The following is a 17,519-nucleotide window of genomic DNA, read 5'->3' as shown; positions in this document are numbered from 1 at the left end:
GACATTAAATCAAATTCCTAATGATTATACAGCAGAGGTGATGAATAGATTCAAGGGATTAGGTTTGGTAGACAGAGGGCCTGAAGAACTATAGACAGAGGTTAGTAACACGGTATAGGAGGTGGTGACCAAAACCATCCCAAAGATAAAGAAATGCAAGAAGGTAAAATGGTTGTCTAAGGAGACCTTACAAATAGCTGAGAAAAGAAGAGAAGCAAAAGACAAAGGAGAAAGGGAAAGATATACCCAGCTGAATGCAGAGTTTAGAGAATAGCAAGGAGAGATAAGAAAGCCTTCCTAAGTGAACAATGCAAAGAAATAGAGGAAAACAGTAGAACAAGAAAGACTAGACAACTCTTCAGGAAATTGGAGATACCAAGGGAATGTTTCATGCAAGGATGGGCACAGTAAAGGACAGAAAACGGCAAGGACCAAATAGAAGCACAAGATGTTAAGAAGAGGTGGCAAGAATACACCAAAGACCTATACAAAAAAGTCCTTAAAAACCTGGATAGCCATGTTGCTGTTCACTCACCTAGAGCCAGACATTCTGGAGTGTGAAGTTAAATGGGCCTTAGAAAGCTTTACTATGAACAAAGTTAGTGGAGGTGATGGAATTCCAGCTGAGCTATTTCAAATCCTAATAGATGATGCTGTTAAAGTGCTGTACTCAGTACGTCAGCAAATTTGGAAAACTCAGCAGTGCTCACAGGACTAGAAAGATCAGCTTTCATTCTAATCCCAAAGCAGAGCAATTCCAAAGAATGTTCAAACTACCACACAAATGTGCTCATTTCACATGCTAGCAAAGTAATGCTCAAAATCCTTCGAGCTAGGCTTCAGCAGTATGTGAATCGAGAACTTCCAGATGTACAAACTGGATTTGGAAAAGGCAGAGGAACCAGAGATCAAATTGTCAAGATACAGTGGATCACAGATAAAGCAAGGGAGGTCCAGAAAAACATCTACTTCTGCTTCATTGACTATGCTAAAGCCTTTGACTGTGTGGATAACAACAAACTGTAGAAAATTCTTAAAGAGATGGGAATACCAGACCACCTTACCTGCCTCCTAAGAAATCTCTGTGCAGGTCAAGTATTAACAGTTAGAACCAGACGTTAGAACAGTTAGAACAGACTGGTTCCAAATTGGGAAAGGAGTACGCCAAGGCTGTATTTTGTCACCCAGCCTATTTAACTTATATGCAGAGTACATCATGGGAAATGCCAGGCTGGATGAAACACAAGCTGGAACCAAGATTGCCAGGAAAAATATCAACAACCTCAGATATGCAGATAATACCACTCTAATGGCAGAAAGTAAAGAGGAATTAAAGAGCCTCTTGATGAGGGTAAAAGAGGAGAACGAAAAAGCTGGCTTAAAACTCAACATTCAAAAAACGAAGATCGTGGCATCTGGTCCCATCACTTCATCGCAAATAGATGGGGAAAAAGTGGAAACTGTCAGATTTTATTTTTCTGGGCACCAAAATCACTGCGGACAGTGAGTACAGCCATAACATTAAAAGATACTTGCTCCTTGGAAGGAAAGCTATGACAAATCTAGACAACATATTAAAAAGCAGAGACATCACTTTGCTGGCAAAGGTCCATATAGTCAAAATTATAGTTTTTCCAGTAGTCATGTACGGATATGAGAGGTGGAACATAAAGAAGGTTGAATACCAAAGAATTGATACTTTCGAACTATGATTCTGGAGAAGTCTCTTGGGAGTCCCTTGGACAGTAAAGAGATCAAGCCAATCAATCCAAAAGGAAATCAACCCTGAATATTTATTGGAAGGACTAATGCTGAAGCTGAAGCTCCAATACTTTGGCCACCGATGTGAAGAGTCAACTCATTGGAAAAGACCTGGATGCTGGGAAAGATTATGGGCAGGAAGAGAAGGGGCGACAGAGGATGTGATCATTGGATGGCATCACTGACTCAATGGACATGAGTTTGAGCAAATTCTGGGAGATAGTGAAAGACACGGAAGCCTGGCGTGCTGCAGTCCATGGGGTTGCAAAGAGTTAGACACAACTTTGTAACTGAACAACAAGAGACATTAAGTCCCCAATAAAGAAGTAGGCTTCACATCCCCGGGTTCCCAGCACCCATGCTCTCCATTAAAAACTTATTCTACATCCCCAATTCTTCCCATTATTCTAGCTCCCTTCAAGTCTTCTCCTTCTAAACGGTACTACTATCCACCCAATTCTACATGCCATAGAAAGCACCACATCCAACTCAATACTAATTCCTATTGACTCCATCTCCTAGGTAAATCTTAAATCAATCCACTTCTTTCAACTCCAATGTTACCATTCTAGTTAACATCATCTTCTTTTGTCCCTGGAGAAACTACCAGATTTAGAGCTTCAGACTGGTAGCTCCTCATCTACTCTTAACACCTTCTAATCTCTTTTTCACAAAACAGAATACTGTTCTTAAAAAAAAAAAAAAGCAAAAATAACACAAACATAGTCATTTCACCTCCTTAACAGAAACCCTTAAAAGCTAATCATTGATGTTACTATACAAAAAAAAAAAAAATCATTGCCATGAGCTCTCAGGCACTGAATGATTGGATCCCAGGCCACTGTATCAACTGCATGCTTATTTAAACTGCCCCACTTATGAAAGTCTAGGAAAGTTTATCGTCGTTTAGTTCTTTCGTCATAGCATGTTACACCTTCACATCTGTTGATCCCTCTGAATGTAACATTTCCCTCTTTTTCCCTCGGACAACTATGAGCCAATTCCATTCTGCATTGCCATACTTTGAATGCTGATTTCTTAGGAATCCTTTCCCCAATTTCTAATACAAGTCTAGGTCTCACTAGTATACATTTTTCTAACAAGGTGTGCATTATTTTGTAGTCCTTACAATGCAATTTAAATTGCAGTCCCCAAATGCAATGTAAATAGTGCATGAACATTATATATATATATATATATATATATATATATATATATATATATATGCTGCTAAGCTGCTTCAGTCATGTCCGACTCTGTGCGACCCCATAGACGGCAGCCCACCAGGCTGCCCCGTCCCTGGGATTCTCCAGGCAAGAACACTGGAGTGGGTTGCCATTGCCTTCTCCAATGCATGAAAGTGAAAAGTGAAAGTGAAGTCGCTGAGTCGTGTCCGACTCTAGCGACCCCATGGACTGCAGCCTACCAGGCTCCTCCATCCATGGGATTTCCCAGGAAAGAGTACTGGAGTGGGGTGCCATTGCCTTCTCCGAGATATATATATATATAATTTCCTCTGCTAAATTCTAATCCCAGTGAGTGCACTTATTTAGAACATTATCTCCAGAACATGGCACAGTATCTGGCACAAGTAGGTGCTCAACATATCCTAGTTACATGACCAAATGCATGAATAACAAATGGTTCCTTCTTCAAACACTGGTCACCGAAACCCACACAATACAAACTTTAAGGAGCCACTTCCTCTGATAGTTTTATTTCTGGATTTATTTAGAGAGCCACTCTATTTCTAGACATTTAAAGGAAAACACTGCAAAGTCCATAGGCTTGAGTGAAGTAAACTCAGTGATAACACTTGGTGCTCTCTGACATAGCCCATTAGAGACGGGGTATGTACACCTAATCCAGAGGAATTCTCTAGCTCTTCAGCAGCTGTTCACATGGCTCCTGACCTGCCCTTCAGGCTCTACTAAATCAGGATTCCCCAGCTGTCTGAGCTTCCAGTAAGCTCTTTCAGTTAACCACCTACATGCCAACACTGCTTGTATCTGGTTACATTCTTTAGAGTCCAGTTTTCCCTTTTCCTTCCTAGTTATTTTCCAATATATGAGAGCCACTGAGGTTCACCACTTTCATACATAATTTTATCTGTCCCTCAACTATTTTGGAAACATTTTGCCTGCTTAGTCAGCAATCTATTTCTAATATTGCCTTCATGAACATCTATATATAAAGGAACTACTCAGCTTGCCTTTGATGAAAATACTTGCACAGTTCTGACTCTGATTTTTTTTTCCTTTCTTATGTCTTTAGTTTGACCTCACACAGTTTCCAAGGCTAATATCTGCACTTGTAAGAGTGTGCTGACTCCTGTGCCCTTTAAGTCAGCACTTAGCCCGGGCTAAGGTACTATTGCTGCTGTAATCTGATAAAGGAGCAGACAAGTTGTGTGCAAATAAAGATGGGTGCCAAGAATGAGCAAAAAGCCACCGATGTTTATGCCCTTTTATAGTCCTGAATCCATGACAGTCTTCGCGAAAAGCAGAGTGGGAGGAGGGAGAGCAATTTAAAACAAAACAAAGCAAAAGCCAAGAAGAGGGTGAAAACACTGAAAGGTTAACTCCTTTATTTGCCCATAATTGGGCATAATGAGACATGATAATGCTAATTATGCTCAATGAATCCTGGCCTTTTTAAAACATCAATTATTTCATAAGATTAGAGATAAAGAACAGCTAAAAGTTGAAGATAAACTGGCAAAAACCTGTATATTATTTTGGCATATATAAATCCCTCATTGCTGTAATGCCTGTGAATGGGCTGAATTTACTAAATATATTTATTAAATATTTATTAAGTGTAAACTAAGAGTGTAACAATGTAAGCATTTTTTAAAGTTTCTTTAAAATTCTGTTAACTGTTTAAAACTCATTCAGCTACCTACATTCTGACTTTATCACATGGATAAGCATTGGCTTCCATACTATGCACTTTAATATTCCTTCTGTTCATTAAAGCAACCCAGTTTTCTCTTAAAAATAAATAATAAAATAAAAATAGAGGCAACATTCTTCCTCAGATTCTAAATATTTTAAAGTAGCCTTAGATACATTTCAGCTTTAAAAATTAATATATAGGAAACCATTTTTCTAACATTTAAAATTTATGGAAAACCAGTGGCTTAAAATTATATGGAATCAAAATACTGAACTACCAGTTCTGGAAGATTCATCATTTATCCATACCCAAAACAACAACAGCATCAACATTTTACCAGCATAGCATCAAAATGACAGTTCTTTTCCAGTTAAAGGATAATTGTTAATTCTCCCCACCTTTCTTTGGTGAAGAATGGGGTGAATAATGACAAACCAAAAGTAAGGCACTGAAGCAGAAGGGAAAAGATAATAAGGAGACTGGGGAGAAACTGATTTCCAAAGTCAATCCAGATTGCTGAGAACACTTGTTTTCTCTGGGCTGAATATCATTACAGACTATGCAAAGTCACCTCTCAGGACTGTAGGGCCCTAGAAAATTGCTCTGTGTCTTGTTTCGCCTATCAAAATTCTGAGGTCTTGTGAATGAATATCAGAACATAAGGACTGAGCACAGAGCTGGATGAAAATTTTTTCTTAAAATGGTAGCCTGAATGGAAGACTCCAGCTCTGGGAGCGAGGGCATTGACCTCAGCTTTTGTTAATGGGCATGTGGGGGATTCCGTGTGGTCACAAGACTGGGACTCTTCTAAGCATGAATGAGCAGGGCCATTCCCTTTCTTCACCCTCATTTGCCTGCTGCTTGTCAGAATTGTGGCTGAGACATTTAAGATTCTCCTAAACCACTGGAGCCATGGCTTTTGGTTTTGTGGCCATATTCAGGGCAGAGTAGTAATCTTGAATGGGGAAAGAAAAAGGGCATGTCCCTTGGAGTTAAAGCATTTCAGAATTTCTGGAGGAGCCATCTGGTTTTAAAAGGCACTAGCAAAACTCTAATATGCTGTAATATTGAATACATGGGAAAATAAGCTTTTAATACCCTAATTTTTGGAAAAAAGCAAACCAAATCATCTTAGCTACTACTCTTCAAACTATCATTTGCATAGGGGTGACTCACAAAAAGCAGGGTTACTCTCCCTTTCAAGAGAGGCTATCAGAATCTCTGAAAGACATTTTCACTTACAATATTAATTAGAGGAAGCTTTATATTTTACAAATATAAAGATGTTAGGACAATTCTGCATGTGACAGAAGTAGACAAACCCCTTCCAAATTGGCAAAATAATAAACTATACTTTAGCACTGCCTGGGCTTCCCAGGTGGCTCAGTGGTAAAGAATCCACTTGTCAATGCAGGAGATGCAATGCGGGTTCAATCCCTGGATTGGGAAGATCCCCTGGAGAAGGAAAGTCACCCACTCTAGTATTCTTGCCTGGAAAATTTCGTGGACAGAGGAGCCTGGTGTGCTACAATCCAGGGGGTCTCAAAGTAGTCAATCAAGATTCAGCAATTGATCACACATACACACACACACAGAGCACGGCCAACCTATTTTTCATATCTGTATTAAAATTAAACTTCAGAACTCCAAATACAGTATGAGTATTCCTCTGTCAATATTATACAGCATGAAATTCCAAGGACTTTTAATGAATGGACGTTTTTAAATGAGGGAAAAGATGAAAACCACAAAGTGTTTATTTTTTTGCTTGTTTGAGTTTTGTTTTGTTTTTTTTGTTTTTTGTTTGAGTTTTGAAGATCGGTCTGCTCCATGGACCATACTGCCAAAGAAAAAAGTTTCATGAAATTATGCTATGGTACTTGGCTGCATTTAATTAAAAAAAAAAAGTCTTCTCATATCCCATACCACAGCCTATATCTTTCCCAACAAAATGTTCCTATATGAACCAACTGCCTTGATAACAACACAAATCTCATAGGACTATGGCAGGACTTTGTGAGAAAGAAAACTGTGGCCTCCCTCTGAATCCAATCACACCCTGAATGCTGTATAAAAATAAACCAAGGTCATCATTATTCCTTCTCACTGTGATTTGGCTTGCCTTCAAACTACATACTCTGTATATCTGAAATAACTGCACCGCCTCCATTAACTGAGTTTGACATCACTTTAATCAATGTATCTTTTCAGAATGAAAGGCAGAAATGTCAAATTCCTACGATTATAAACTCCTTTAACTCTAATCTGCATTAAGTAAAAGCCTGTCTTTGAGAAATAATACATACTTTAAAGAAATATAACTAGCATCAATTTTCTTTTAAAAGGGAAGGGGTAAAAGAGATTGAACCGCAACAAATCTCTTCATACAGAGATGATTTCCCATGAAATGTTCAAAGCTTAAGTCTGCAAGTGCTTCACTTATATTGGCTCCTCCCAAGTCCTACCTGATTTTGTATTCATAATTTTGTATTAGTTTTCCAAAAAGAGTCCCCTTCCTTCAATTGTTCAAGCTCAGGCCCCATAAAACCTACGCCTGCTTCTTCCTTTATGGTTTGTGATGTTTTGTCATTACTCTTGTCAGTATCTATTCAAATGAGGTCTATTTAAATAGAAAATAAAACATATAAACAGAAAATTTGGAATATATAGATATATAACTCAATCACTTTGCTGTATAACTGAACTTAACAGAGCATTGTAAATTAACAATACTTAAAAAAAACGAGTTTAAAGAAAGAAAAGTATCTTTATAGAAAAATTAATTTCCAATTAATTTTCAAGGTCTCTCTTTGGTAACTCAGTACTCTGTGATTTAAATGTGCATGTGTGTTTATATAAAGATACAGAGTCACACCAAAATATCAAGTTTCTTGCATTTGCAGTGCAAGAAAGAATGGTTTAATAAAAAATATGATAAATCATTTTTAATAAGTTAGGGAAATATTACAGCAGAAAGTGGAAGGGTAAGGAAAGTTTGGGAAATCACTTTGTTTTATTTTTGTGATAAAACCATGATGAAAGATAATAAAATAGAATTAAAAAATCTTGACTTTTCCAGAGAACAAAGATTTTAATCTCTTTTATTAAACCACCCAAGTGGTTAAGAACTTTACAATTTGTTTCACATGTAGCAAATGACTTGGCCTACAGATTTTAAATGTGTACTTTAGGACTAAAGAGGAAGCTGTATTAATATCTCTGTCCAAATTATGAATTTATATTTCAGTACTGTCTAGCTGGAGTAGTATCAACCAATACCTCTCTTCCTTAAATAACAAATTTGCACAGAACATTTTTTGGTCTTTAAGTTTAAAGTAACAATTATAATGATATTTTCTACTGTATTTTCCATACTGCTATGCCACATAAGAGACACAGAGGGCTTCTTATTAAGAAGTATATTATCTATTTAGATCAGCAATCTCTTTTTCATAGTTAAGATGCCCTTAAAACACTCTGCAAATGAAATTCTAAAAGATGATATTATTAGACTTTAAGAAAATTTGCATCATTTAAAAAATTCTAAAGAAATATATAATTTGCAATCAATTATTTGAATGACTCTTTGCAAAACAATATTTAAGTAATTCTAAAAGTAAGCAAGACTTATGTTAATACAGTGCTATTCTCTATTAATTGGTAACTATTTTGGTTAAAACCCAACCAAGTGTACTCAAGTTTTTCAAACCAATGCAATTTAAAAAACTGGATTCAAATGTCAATACATTCAAAGAGTAGTATGTTGTCAGTTAATAAAAGTTAATGTATAATGTAACTTTGTGAATATATTCATTTTCTCTTAAGAAATTCATTGCCATTTAGCCTAAGTATTACCTGATCACATACTATAATAAAGTCCTACAGGGCTTGTCCAAAAAGGTTAGCTTTCTTCAAATTCTGATTAAGAATTTAAAAAGTCATTCGAATATCTATGACAAAGCAGATGGCTTATCTTGTTCCATGTCAAAATTAAAATTCTGCTGCTCTCCCTAAATTGCTATATATACTGGTTTATGGTTTTAATTTTATAGCTATATCAATTGATCAAGTGATGAATATGTGTGTATTAAAAAGAACAAACATATGCTTTGTATTTTTGTAATATCTGTAAATTGAATGGCTTTTCAATCAGAAATCAATTCTTATATCCGTCAAAGAAATTTATAAAGGAAATTATATAAAAATGTTTTACTACAAAATCCAGTATCATCTTTTGTAAATCAATACATGCACACTGTTGATTTCTTTCCACAATTTTTTCTCAGAGGTGAAACTTCTCTTGTGACTCTTTTCCCAGAAGTTTTGAATAGTTACTTATTTAGAGAGATTTCACTTCTTTCATCCTTAATTATAGACCCTCATATCTATTTCAGGGAATGACTACAATCCACAAGTCAAAGGCAGGTAAGAAAAGAGATAATCTTCATCCACCTCTTTGGGACACATTGTACTCCTCATATATTATTTGTATATATTATTTTTACTGTTGTGACATGGTCAGTTTTTACATGTTTTATTAATCATTTTTACTTTCTTAAACAAAAAAGTTGGAGTTTATATAAAAAAGTCAAACTAAAATGTTTTACTGAAAAGTTAGGTCATCATAGACATGAAACAACACTGTGACTTGAATGCAAATTATGATTAGAAGCCCCTCATGTTTTTCTGTTGTTTTCTTAATAAAAGTACCTGGTAATTTGATAGCAGAGATCATATCATCATTTGAAATAATTTTTAATGATATGCTACAGAAAAGAACATTCAAAATACTAAATGTAGTATGAGAAGGGAACTTTTAAATTAAATATTTATCAATACTTTTCTCAACCTCCATTTATCCATCACAAAGCATTCTATTCTTTATCTTACCCCCATAATAAGCCACATAAAACTTTTCTAACCTTGAGGCATCCACATGTCATTCCCATAGAGCAATTAGTTCATTGAGAATATATGTCAGTTCAGTACTCCACATGTAACTATTACTGAATACAAAAATATCAAATAATCATGATAATAACTCATATACACAAACTATTTAACAGCAATTTAAATTGTTACAAATACTCCAAGCCAGTTATGCATATTCTATTACTGGAGTAGTTTCTTAAATAAGAAAGATGTGTTTTTTGCAAACAAAAAAGCTTAAATGCTAACTCATTTATATTGAAAAGTTTTCCCAGTGAGAAACATGTACACCTGCACATATATATGTGTAATATATATATATATATATAACATTTATGCTTAATCACAATCCACTATAATAAGTTTAAATCAATCTGCCTAATCAGTGAGCTTGCCACAAACTAAAAGTTATGCCGCAGTAAAAAATATTTTTAGTTACTTTGTACTTACAACAGTCCTCTACTTCTTCCCACCAAAGCATTTGGAAAAAAGAAAAGTATATATCAAGGCAGCGATAAAAATCTTGGTAAATTTTCTCTCAACTTTATTGCTTCAGTAGGTTTAGGAATGATGAGAAACCAATCAACTTCAGCAGCCTTTAAAAAATAAGACTTCAGGTTTTTTTTTTTTTTCTATTCGTATTCTCTGAAGCTAATTGCCTCCAAGATCTGAGTCCTGTAAGGGGAAAGTGAGTGATCCCAACACTGAGTGAGTCAACATAGTAACTGATGCCAGGATTCTGTAGAGGCCCCTGGATATTTTGAATTCCAGGACCTGCGCAGAAGCAAGTGACCCGCCTTTTCTCTCAAGTTGGTTTCCCATAATAGGACTGCCCATGGCCACTACATATAAGGTTGTGCTTCCAGCATGGCAAGTCCTGTGAATTCAAATAGTGTTCAACTGTGTTCTCATTAATATCTAAACCATAATAGCCCAGGGGATATAGTATTTGCTCTCAAAGCCTTCTTAACATAAAAACTCTTTGGTACACAACTGTAACAAGACTTTCTGAAATCTCTATGCACATTTCCAGAATATTAGAGCAGAAAATTCTGATCCAGATTAGCCTTTTAAATGCCTTTGCTTTTTTTTTCTTTTTTTTTAAACTTTCTCAATAGCACTAAAACTTTCACTCTACTGAACAAAAAGAAATGCCCAGAATAATCTATGCATTTGTTATATATCCACTGTCTACCAAACTTAATTTCTACCCTGGGGATCCAATCAAAAGTCATATATTGATGCCAACAGTCTGAATAAGAGAAGAAACAGCAGAATGAAGCAGCTGAGCTCTGAAGGCAGAATGTGTATAGCTCTCATGGGAAAGGCTTCTGCTAAAATAAAGAATACTTTAAGAATGAAGTGAAGAAATCCCCCTAAAATGCTCAATTGTTGTTGTAACTGATGATACAAGTTTTTTTCCACTAACAAATTACTTTTTCTTCAATTTACTTGCTGAGATTTATTTAAAACATCCTCTTAGACACTGAGTTAATGATCAACTATGTAATGATTCTCAGAAGTTTTCTGTATTAAATGAACACAACTGTAACACACCATTCAACATGTTTCTAAACTATTTTTTGCTGAGAAGGCTTCTTTATCTCCTTTCTTATTTTTAATTTTAATGCAATAGGTGAGCCCAATATTTATAGGAAATACTGGTAACACATTTGAGAAAGATATTTCTTCTGCAATTACAATAATCTCTGCTAAAATTATTTGTTTGAGTGTTTTTATAGTACCATTTGTTAAAGTGACAGACTCATTTTTCTATGCCAAGCATTCAATTGCTTGGCACAGAAATAAATTGTAGATAAAAATAGGAAAAAAACCCTGACATATGGGAGTCAGACTATGTTTACTTTAATAGTGAGTTATACATTTTACATTTTGGAATATCATAATATTACCAATCTCCTCAATAAAATCTGTATGAAATAAAACACAAGCCCTGATTTTAATTTGTGGGTAACTGTACTTAAATTACTATCATCCAAAGTAGATTTAAAATTTTCTCTATAGGTCACCTCATCTCTTTAGTGTGGTTGTCTAAATATGTATATAATAAACAATTTTATGAAATATGCTAAGAGAAATGTTTTAGGAGTTACATGGATCCACATCTGCATGTTACATTTCCTGTCCTATGCAATGGCATGCAATACTGCTCAGAGTATAAGTTCCTTTACACCTTGTATCATGAGTTCCCTGTAGATATAAACCCACATTTCAGCCAAGGTACGTGTACAGTTTATCAGGGATTTGTAAAGTGCAGTCCATGAAGCAGCAGCATCAACATCAGGTAGGAACCTTTTAGAAATGCAAGTACACACGAAACCTGAAAAATGAAAAAAAAAAACTCTGGGAGTAGGACACAGTCGGAGAAGGCAATGGCACCCCACTCCAGTACTCCTGCCTGGAAAATCCCATGGTCGGAGGAGCCTGGAAGGCTGCAGTCCATGGGGTCACTAAGAGTCGGGCACGACTGAGTGACTTCACTTTCACTTTTCACTTTCATGCATTGGAGAAGGAAATGGCAACCCACTCCAGTGTTCTTCCCTGGAGAATCCCAGCGACAGGGGAGCCTGGTGGGCTGCCATCTATGGGGTCACACAGAGTCGGACACGACTGAAGTGACAGCAGCAGCAGCAGGACACAGTACTCTGTGTTTGACAGGTGAGCTAATTCACAGCCAGTTTTGAAAAACCCTGAAATGTATGTTTCCAAAACAGCTCTGGCTCCAAATATACCCAAAACTTGTCTTGGATAATATCTAAAGCAATATCCAAAGTACCAAACACTAATAGAGCTGAATGCCCTTAGATACATCTTGTCTTTCAGCCTTAGTCAATAATCAGGATTTGTTGGGCACCTGTAATAAATTTGACATTAACGTAGAATACTCACACTTCTCTTAAGGTTTTATAATCTAGGTGATAAGATACACTTAATAAAACTGGAAAAAATGAAAGGTACATAAAATAAAATTTGGCCTAAATACAGTGAACTCTAGTTCAGACCTTGTCATTACTTTCCAGTGGTCACTTACATCTCTCATTTAGTCCCTACAATAACTACACTGGACAGCTTTTAGGAGCATCATTACAAAAATGACTGCTCAAGGAATTTGCTCGTTCCCATTGTTAATAACTGGCAGAGCAGAATTTTTCAAAAACTTATTTTAACTTTTTATTTTGAAATAATGATAGATTCACATAAAGTTTCAAAGAAAGTATAGAGAGGTTCCATAAACTCTTCACTCATTTTTCCCCCAACAATTGTATTTAAGATAACTATAACACATATCAAAACCAGGAAATTGACATTGATATACTTTATATATTTCTGTCACTTTATTATGTGTGGTGATTTGTATAACCACACCTCAATCACAATACAGAGCCATTCTATCAGCACACAAATCTTCTTCCTTCCTTTATAGTCACACCAAACACCATCTCCAGTAGCCTGGTACCTACTGATTTGTTCTCCATCAATATAATTTTGTCATTTCAAGAATGTTAGATAAAAACAATCACTCAGTATGTGACCATCTGAGATTAGCGTTTTTCACTTAGCATAGTGTCCTAAGGATCCATTCAAGTTGTTATCTGCATCAAAAACCTGTTTACTTTTATAACTGTGTACTATTCCATTTCATGTATGTATTAGAGTCTGTTCAGACATTCATTCACTGTAGACCATTTTGGTTATTTCCAGTTTTTGGTTACTACAAAAAAACCTGCCAAACAATCAACTATATATATTTTTCATTTATCTGGATTAGTGCCCAGGAGTAAAGTTGCTGAGTCATACGATATGTATATATTTAGTTTTTAAAAAGAAACTACAAAAATGTTCTCTTGAGGGTTTGTATCATTTTATATATATCTGCCAGCAATGTGAGTGATCCAGTTTCTCCACATTTTTCTTGGTATTGTCATATATACATATATATGTGTGTGTGTATATATATATACATTTTTGTCTTAAGCAAGTAGAGATATATCCTGGCAGTCTTAATTTTAATTGTCTGAATGGTTACTAACACTGAACCTTTTTTTTTTCTTGTTCTTATTTTCCATCTGAATATACTTTTCAGTGAAATGTCTGTCCATATCTTTTGCTTATTTTCCAACTGGATACTTTCGTTGTAACTGCTGAATTTTCAGTAATCTTCATATACTCTACACATGAGTCCTTTGTTAGATATGTGTTTTACAAATATATTCTCCGAGTATGTAGCTCATCTTTTAATTTTTTAATAGAGTAATTCCAAAGCAAAAGTTTTAAATTAAAAAAAAATTTTCAATTTATTGAATTTTTTCTTGCATGGTTCTTTTGGTATCTTGCTCAAGAATTCTTCATCAAGTTTTAACTCATCAAGATTTTCTCTTAATTTTTCTTTTTGTAATATAACTCTATACTTACATTTAAATGGATTTTATTTTTTAAATTTTATTTATAGATTGATTTTTAGCCACTCTGCATCACTTACAGGATTTTAGTTCCCCAGTAAGGGACTGAAACTGGGCTCACAGGCAGTGGAAGTTCAGAGTCCTAACCACTACACTGCCAAGGAAATTCCCTTAGAATTTACATTGTATACAAAATTGAACTTAAATTAAAGTTTCTTTTCTTCTTCTTTTTTTTTTTGCTTACAGATTTCCGATTACCTCAATGCCATTAGTGGAAAAAACATCTTTCCCCTGAATAATTTTTGTACCTTTGTCAAAAACCACCTGGGCACATTTGTGCGGATCTACTTCTGCAATTGCGCCTCTGTCCTATTGATGTATCTCTCTTCCAATGCCATACTGCCTTAATTACTGCAGCTATATGATTAAGCATTAGACAGAGTTATTTATCCCACTACGTTATTCTTTTTAAAAATTACTTTACATTCTAGGCCCTGTGCCTTAACATAAAGATTTTAGACAAATAGCTCTATGGACCTAACAATAAAATATCTTCTTTAATTTTGACAAGGGTTGCATTAAATAGATCAATTTGGATAAATTCCATTTTTATCATGTTGAGTCTTATAATCCATTGACAGTATATACGTACAATATTTAGGTCATCTTTAATTGATTTTGTCATACTGTGCTTTCTAATAGTGCTTTGTATTGTGATCATATTTTTTCTTTCATATGTCTATACTAATATCACTATCTGTTATGTATGTGATTGCACAAAGAAAGAGAAAAGAACACAGGTTCCCAAAGTACTATTTTGAAAAAGAAACACATTAAAATACAGAACTTTACTTTACCAAAGGCACAAAGCATCCACGTCTGGACATATATCAAGACAAAACTGTAATTCAAAAAGATACATACACCTCTATGTTCATAGCAGCTCTATTCACAACAGCCAAGACATAGAAACAACCTAAATGTCCAATGAAGATGAATGGGTAAAGAAGATGTGGTACATATAAATGGACTACTACTCAGTCATAAAAAAGAATGAAATAAGGCCATGTGCAGCCCAAGGATGCAACTAGAGATTATCATACTAGCAAAGTAAATCAGAAAAATAAATACGATATGATATTCCTTAAATGTGGAATCCAAAATATGACACAAAAGAACCTGTCTAGGAAAGAGAAAGAATCACAGACATAGAGAACAGACTGATGGTTGCCAAGGGGTAGGGGGTTGGAGGAGGAATGGCCTGGGTTGGGGTTAGCACATGTAAGCTTTTATATATGGGATGAGTAAACAACATAGTAAGAGACCTATACTTAGTATCCTCTGATAAACTATAATGGGAAAAAATATTTTTTAAAAGATGTATAGACATATATATATCAGATCAGATCAGATCAGTTGTTCAGTCGTGTCCAACTCTTTGTGACCCCATGAATCGCAGCACGCCAGGCCTCCCTGTCCATCACCAACTCCCGGAGTTCACTCAGACTCACATCCATCGAGTCAGTGATGCCATCCAGCCATCTCATCCTCTGTCGTCCCCTTCTCTTCCTGCCCCCAATCCCTCCCAGCATCAGAGTCTTCCAATAAGTCAACTCTTCACATAAGGTGGCCAAAGTACTGGAGTTTCAGCTTTAGCATCATTCCTTCCAAAGAAATCCCAGGGCTGATCTCCTTCAGAATGGACTGGTTGATCTCCTTGCAGTCCAAGGGACTCTCAAGAGTCTTCTCCAACACCACAGTTCAAAAGCATCAATTCTTCGGCACTCAGCCTTCTTCACAGTCCAACTCTCACATCCATACATGACCACAGGAAAAACCAGAGCCTTGACTAGATGAACCTTTGTTGGCAAAGTAATGTCTCTGCTTTTGAATATGCTATCTAGGTTGGTCATAACTTTCCTTCCAAGGAGTAAGCGTCTTTTAATTTCATGGCTGTAGTCACCATCTGTAGTGATGTTAGGTCCATACCATTTCTGTCCTTTATCAAGCCCACCTTTGCATGAAATGTTCCTTTGGTATCTCTGATTTTCTTGAAGAGATCTCTAGTATAACTGAGTCACTTTGGTGTACAGCAGAAATTAATAGAGCATTGTGCAACATTGATTACATTGAAGGCTTACATTAGCATGTTTTAAAATTACTTTCTATAGTTTACAGTTTAATTTTTTAAATATAAATTTATTTAACTGGAGGCTAATTACTTTACAATATTGTAGTGTTTATGTCATACATTGACATGAATCAGCCATGGGGGTACATGTGTTCCCCATTCTGAACCTGCCTCCCACCTCCCTCCCCATCCCATCCCTCTGGGTCATCCCAGTGCACCAGCCCTGAGCGCCCTGTCTCATGCATTGAACCTGGACTGGTGATCTGGTTCACATATGATTTATTTTTATTTTTAAAATTTTTATTGGAGAATAGTTGATTTACAATGTCGTATTAGTTCCAAATGTACAGCAAAGTGAATCAGTTATACATATACATATATCCATTTATTTTAAGATTATTTTCCCATTAAGGACAGTACATAGTGTTGAGAAGAGGTCCATCTGCTATACAGTAGATTCTTAGCCTATACTTTTAAGACACATGTTGTAAAATGAAGACTGGTTCTTGCTTACATTTGAATACTAACCAATAATCCCTCTATCATAACATGAGTGGACTATTATTTAGAAAGAGCTGATTAGGGTAAACTTAAAAGTAACAAGGAGTGAATTCTCAAGAAATTGAAAACCTTAATGGCAGCATTTTATATTAATTGTTAGGGGTCTGAATCATTTCCCCCACTTATGTAATTATCTAAGATAATTTTAAGCACTATGACTAATAGAGCTTCAAAGGATAAACAAGCTGGGAATAAACAGGTATGATAACTAAGATTTTTATACAAAGTTCACAAATTTATTGACTTGGGAAAAAAACATTTCTAGGCAATTTCCCTTCTCCACAATGATCTATATTCGTTGATGTGTTATATATTCTATAATGGCATATATTCATAGATGATTTTTTAAAAAATCTTATTGTTAAGTAAAGCCAATGGAGAAATGTGTTGGTTATGGGAAATTTATTGGTACTGAGGCCAGCGAAAAAGAAGGCAGATGTGATTCAGACAATTTGGTGCTTGTTCATATGTACACAAAAGCTTGCTGGTATTTTGATAGGAATTGCATTAGAACTATAGATTAACTGCAGGTAAAATGACAGTTACTCTACTATAGTCCTTAGTCCATGAACACAGTGTTTATACCCTCTAGGTCTTTGTTTTATTTTATTTTATTTTATTTTTTTAAGTTTACAGCATATAGATCCTATAAATGTTTGTTATGCTCATAAGTATACCCCCTTTTTGGAGTTATTTTAAGATGTTATATTTTAAATTTTGATTTATAATATTTCACTTCTTGTATATAGAAATATAATTGATTTTGTACATTGATCTTGTATCTTGAGACCTTGCTGGGCTAATTAGTTCTATGAGTA

General features: G+C 35.3%; 1 protein-coding gene across 9 annotated transcripts in view; it reads right to left on the bottom strand.

Annotated features, from left to right (window-relative positions):
* DMD (dystrophin) overlaps positions 1 to 10,318 on the bottom strand; it is a 2,236,915-nt gene extending 2,226,597 nt beyond the window's left edge. For all 9 annotated transcript variants that reach the window (XM_024988361.2, XM_024988358.2, XM_024988360.2 and 6 more), the window contains exon 1: positions 10,039 to 10,318. In XM_024988361.2, coding sequence (XP_024844129.1) covers positions 10,039 to 10,069 — 31 coding nt within the window. In that variant the 5' untranslated portion in view covers positions 10,070 to 10,318. The remainder of the gene's footprint in view (positions 1 to 10,038) is intronic.
* Between the last annotated feature and the right edge of the window lie 7,201 nt (positions 10,319 to 17,519).

Source organism: Bos taurus, chromosome X (genome assembly GCF_002263795.3).
Source record: "Bos taurus isolate L1 Dominette 01449 registration number 42190680 breed Hereford chromosome X, ARS-UCD2.0, whole genome shotgun sequence".
Taxonomy (NCBI): domain Eukaryota; kingdom Metazoa; phylum Chordata; class Mammalia; order Artiodactyla; family Bovidae; genus Bos; species Bos taurus.
This window is presented reverse-complemented; position numbering and strand designations above follow the sequence as displayed.